This window comes from Daphnia pulicaria, chromosome 1, assembly GCF_021234035.1.
Source record: "Daphnia pulicaria isolate SC F1-1A chromosome 1, SC_F0-13Bv2, whole genome shotgun sequence".
Classification (NCBI taxonomy): domain Eukaryota; kingdom Metazoa; phylum Arthropoda; class Branchiopoda; order Diplostraca; family Daphniidae; genus Daphnia; species Daphnia pulicaria.
Window position 1 is genome coordinate 6,829,585 of NC_060913.1, and position 5,705 is coordinate 6,835,289.

General features: G+C 40.4%; 1 protein-coding gene across 1 annotated transcript; it reads right to left on the reverse strand.

The window, feature by feature from the left end:
* Window positions 1-2,258: 2,258 nt before the first annotated feature.
* Window positions 2,259-4,413, reverse strand: LOC124330871 (E3 SUMO-protein ligase ZBED1-like). The gene is made up of 5 exons (XM_046788757.1): window positions 4,395-4,413; window positions 4,097-4,342; window positions 3,288-4,010; window positions 2,806-3,139; window positions 2,259-2,745 (listed from the first exon to the last, which is right to left on the reverse strand). Exons 1-5 carry the CDS (start codon window positions 4,411-4,413, stop codon window positions 2,259-2,261), a joined length of 1,809 nt encoding a protein of 602 aa, XP_046644713.1.
* Window positions 4,414-5,705: the final 1,292 nt, after the last annotated feature.

The following is a 5,705-nucleotide window of genomic DNA, read 5'->3' on the forward strand; positions in this document are numbered from 1 at the left end:
TAAGCTAGCGGACGGGACTCTCGTCCTATCCCGCCGTGTTATAGCTTGTCGGGTGGATTTTTAATCATAATTTTTAAAGAAGGGTCAATCGATAGAGATTTAAAAAGCTATTCTAAGTCTCCAAAGCACCTTTCTTGTGAAGATGTTAAATTAAAATATATTTGCGGTAAAATTTTGAGGGGACGGGAGAGGTGTTCGTTGGTTGTCTCCATCTAGCGCTAAGAATTCTAAACTCTTCTATGGTTTTTAGAAAGAAAACAAACAGAATCCAGAGAATCACCAGAGAATCACAGATAGCAGACGCACCTAATCATACAAAACCAAAACCAGAGAATCACAGAGTGGTCAAGCAACAATCACTGCTAGTATGGTCTATGAGGAGATGATACCGTCTCCTTGTAGGATTTGGCAGTAAGGCCTCGTCACAGTTTTTTGAGGGAGTGTTTCAAAGTGAGATCCCCCGGGTGGGTGGAAGAGGGGGAGAGGGGGAGAAGGAAAGTGCGGACGGTCCAGAAAACGACATCAGAGCAGCTACTGACACCACGCGTTGCGTTACTAAGGTATACTAAGGTGACGGTACCATCTCCTCATAGACCATGCCGCTAGGCAGCGACAACTAACGAACACCTACGTCAATTTCTAATTAAAATATCACCAAAATTAAATATTCCCTGCATAGGGATAATTCAGTAGATTCTAGCTCATTTTTGAAGCTCGATTCTTTAAAGTAACAAAAAAAAATGGTAGCCGACATAGGATTTGTCGAAGTGACCCGTCCTCTGGCTTAAGTAGTCCATGGATTTAGTCAGCTCATGAAGACATCATGAAATAGTAACATGGCCTACTCTATAGTTAAGGCCTGTAGACTTGTATCTACTGCCATGAAGACGAGAGGTGTGGCCAAATTCCCTATCCTTGCCCGGGCAAGAGCCAATCAGAAAAAAAATCGAGGCTGAAACTTCGCCATCTGGTGTTTCAAGATGCAAATCTCGTTGTAAAGTAAATAATTTTCCACTTTTTCGTACTAAGTTCAATAGCAGTTGTTTAGGAAAACGACTAAATAGGGTAGAACTACATTGCATAATTTCCGCAAAATTATTCTAATCAATTACTCCGTGAAACACAACCTTTTTTATAAACTGTAAATAAAAAAAGCTTCCTCCCGATCGAGAATTGAACGCCACACCTATTACATGGTGGTGAACACCGCTAACCACTCGCCTATCATTGCCTAAAATTTGTAAAAAACTTGAAAGATTAAATGGCTACCTAATCATTCTAACGAGAAAGCAATATCGAACGCCAGATGGCGAAGTTGCAGCCTCGTTTTTTCTTCTGATTGGCTCTTGCATGGGGAAAGGATAGGGAATTTTGCAGATCCTCTTGCCTTCATGTAGTGTTGGTGATATTCATGATTTTCAAGATATTCGATTAATCGATACATAGTATCATGGTATCATGATATATCGTCGAATCATTATCATGAAAAACCGCTGAATATCATGGCTTTCAAATAACTAAATAGCTGTTCGAACAGGCATGGGGATATGGCTATAGTCTCGGCTTGTGACGCAGGGTGTCAGGGTTCGAATCTATCCAGAGACAAGTGAAGTCAAATTTTAGTTTATTCATTTTACATCCCCTCAGGCAATTTAGAAAATCTGTTGAAAGAATATCATGAAATATCAAGAATACTAGGCTTTCACATAATAACGTATTAAAATAACTAATAAAGCATGTACACGGCCATGGGTAAGTGGGTATAATCTCGGCACTCCACTCAGAAGATTTAAGTTCGATCCCTTGTGCAGGCAGAATCATTCACATCGATTTCATTTTACAAGATATTTTGAAAGAATATAAAAATATTAAGATGACAAATATTTCAAAGAAAAGGAAATATGTGACATTCATTGATTGTTTCTACTCCATGTTCATGGCTTTGTGGATGTAATTTGGTTCCTACATGGGAGTCTCGAGTTCGAATACAGTAGAAATCGGTTTGACGAGTGCTTTTAGTTTATTCATTGAAAAACCTTCTGGTATTTCTTGAAAGTTGAAGATCGGTAGTAAATGAAAGAAGAATAAATGTAATCAATAACAGTCGGAAAGGTGAAAGAGGAAGACGACACGAGTGGGAGAATGAAAACGAGCATAATGAAAGATTTTCAAATTTTCGTCATCTTCTTTGAATGTGGCAGACTGTTAAATTATTATATACTTTCTATCATTAACTGTCTTATTGGGCAACTTAACTCTCAGGCGTTCTTATACAAGAAGAGCAGCATATCTACGTTATCTGGTGATAGTCTGCTACGTGCTTCTCGGATTAAATCCCCCGCAGCTGAAAAAAGCTCCTCAGAAGGGACAGATGTTGCAGGTACACACAAATATTTAGTGGCAATAGGGAAAAGAGGTAGAAGAACACTATCCTTCTTTGCCATACGCCAGAATTTAAGTGGATCTTCATCCCAGTGTTGAAGCGGTCTTTTCTTGTAATCTGCGAGGACGATGATGGCATTTGCGCTGCTGTTATGTCCTTGACCTTGCCTGGATGCATTAATTTCGTCGACGAAAGAGTTGTGTGCGCTTCTGATGTCTTCTTCAGTTGTTAGAATGGGCATGACAGGTGCATTCTCATTTGCGGTTGATGAGGACAATATTCTCATTTGGTAAGCAATATGTTCCTCTGCACAACTGGCACCAACTCGAGGCAGATCCTTAACTAGGTACTCTGTCTTATAGCTAAAGGAAAAACAAGACAAATGACTAACAAACAATTGATTTTACTTTATATGGTCTTACCGAGGATCCAGGTAAGTTGCAATCAAGTGGACTACGTTTAGCCGGTATTCCATGAGACGTTCACCGATGTTGATCCTCAAATTACTGCTCATCACGATGAGTGCATCGTGATGATTTGTAGAGATGACGGCTTCTAACTTGTCCTTGAATAATTTGGCGGCAGGAAGAACTTTGGACACGGACGGATATGTACTAGAGCTCAAATCAGCCGTGAGGAATTGACACGGATAAAGAAGTAGAAGGGCACCGGACAAACATTCCCACTCCCATTCAGTAAGCATTAAGTCTGCCCTACGGCATAGCAGCAAAGCCTCGTCAACTTGGGTTTTCAAATCTAGAATAACAAATCAAAATTTTAACCAAACCACGAACAAATTAAAATATTAATTCAAAAAATATTTTACCCAAGAGACTCTTTATCATTGCGAATGTCGAGTTTCATCGGGTGGGAACGTCCTGCTTCAATTTAGTCTTCGCCATACCTCCACAACACATGTTTAGTTTGGTAGTAGCGTGAGAACTTGAATGAAAATAAGTCACGATATTGCGGCATTTCTCGATAAGGGCAGAGAACTGCGGGTCATCGTGAATGGCCGCTTTGACGGCGAGACTTAAGGTGTGAGCGAAACAAGGGACATGTTTCAGCTTTAGAATGTCCTTGATGGTCTTAACAATGTTAGCCGCATTGTCCGTGACCACCGCAACAATCTTGGTCAATGGAATTTTAAATTCCGCAAATATTGCTTTTAAGATTTCTGCCAGATTTTCAGATGTGTGGCTCTCCTCCACGATACGTGTAGTAAGGACACGCGAGATCATTTTGACCTTGTCGTTGATGAAATGAGCAGTTACAGTTATGTAACCGACCATCGACAACGAAGTCCAACAATCTGTTGTCAAAGCAATATTGTCCGTTTGAGACAACTCCACTAACATCTTGGCTTTCGCTTCCGCGTAAAGATCCGGCAAAATCGTTTTGGTGAGAGTGCTGCGACATGGAAGCGTTATTCGTGGATCGATTGCCTTAAAAAACGCTCGGAAATGTTCATCATCAACTAGAGAGAGAGGTTGCATTCCTCGGACGATGAAAAGAGCAAGCGCACGAATAATAGCTTGCATGTGAGCCCCACCTGTAGGGTACGGTGCCGACCCAGGCTCAGAATATGTGGAATTAAATGACGACTGCGACGACGAGCGCTCAGATTCTTCAATATGAAAAATAACATTTCAACGGATATTCATATAACACGTTTGATAATAAAAATGTCAAACTGACGATTTGTAATCTAACCTGGTGCGGCAGAAGCACTAGTAGTGGCAGACGGACCCGCATCGGCAGCGGCAGAATCGCTAGTAGAAGGAACAGCGTCGGCATCATCTTCTATCCGCCCAGAATCATTATCCAATAAATTGTTGGAATTGTCATCTTCCCGCCTTCGTTTCTTTGGCGGCTGCTTTTTTCCCTTTAGCTCTTCCCATATCTCTTTGTGATGGAGTTCTAAATGTTTCCATTGATTTGACGTGTTCTTGCAAGAACCTACAGTTTTACAAAGAACACAAACCCAGTTTGACTTTTTATCCTCTCTCACTTCCTGGAAATATTGCCATATGGCACTTGTGCGACGAGGAGGAACTGACATTTTAATTCAAACCCCTATCACAGACACAAACAATAGGCAGAAGATAATCAGGGCAGGTAGACAGACAAAGACAAAACGAACGATCAAGAGTTAAATAGTTAATCACGAAAAAAACACTTTCTATTTTTACCGCTAGATGGCGTTAATTCGATACTTCATGATACCACGATATATCATGATTCTTGATATTCAGTCCGACGATGCCGATTCGGTGATATATCGATGTATCAACATCAGTATCACCAACACTACCTGGCACCACGCTGACAAGCAGCTCTCAAAGACCAGCTCTAGTAGCTGGCGGGTTTTTGTTTAAGTTGCTTCTCAGCAGCTATCTCTGTATCGAGAACCATTTACATTGTGTCCTGAGTTTTGATTTCCAATCTGATTTACCTTTTCACGTTCCTGGCGTAAATTGAATTGATCTGTTTCTTCTGTTTGTATTTCATCCGAGTCCATTGGACTCAGGTAATTATATATTTATGTTCAATCCATGTCATATGACATGAAGCCCACATTGTGGAAGATTATTGTGTTACATACCTATGTAATTGAAAAGCCCACATGCTGGCACAAATCAATTCCTGTTACAATACAGAAGCCTAGTTGAGCAAATATCTTACTCTTATCCTTGTCTATTTCCAACAATTTATACATATAAAAAAAACTTACTGTTTCAGTACTTGAAAACACTCGATTTCGTATGTAGTTTGAATAATTGGCAGCTTCGGCCCAAAGTTCTAATGGGACCTTTAAAAAAAACATGTTGGCTGATAGTTTGGCTTTGTTTTCTTAAAATAAAAAAACGTTTTGCGTGTACCTTTCTGGCAAATAGTAGGCAGCGGGTTGACTCCATTTCGGTCCTATTATATCTTTCTGAAACACCATTTTGTTGTGGAGTATAGGCTGCGCTCATCTCGTGACGAATTCCTTCTTTGTCCAGCCAATCGCTGAAACTTTTTCCTACATATTCACCTCCTCGGTCAGTTCTTAGGGTGTTAACTGATTTTCCTTTTTTGACACGTAACCTGGCTGCGTAATTCTTAAACTTCTCTTCCACTTCGGATTTGTGTTTGATGAAATTGATTACAGTCCATCCACTGTAATCATCCTTGAAGATCACATAGTATCGCGATCCTCCTGGTGAAGCCACTTGTATTGGTCCGCATACATCTGAATGTATGAGTTGTCCTATTTCATTGGCTCGATTACGACCGGATGAGAATGGTAGTCGAGTCATCTTCCCTTTCATGCAGTCTG

Excerpts from the sequence above, each read along its gene's own strand:
- LOC124330871 (XM_046788757.1), bottom strand. Across the intron at positions 3,140-3,287 it reads ACTAAACATGTGTTGTGGAG|ATTTGAAAACCCAAGTTGAC; the intron begins GTATGGCGAAGA and ends TTGTTATTCTAG. Across the intron at positions 2,746-2,805 it reads GCAACTTACCTGGATCCTCG|CTATAAGACAGAGTACCTAG; the intron begins GTAAGACCATAT and ends TTTTTCCTTTAG.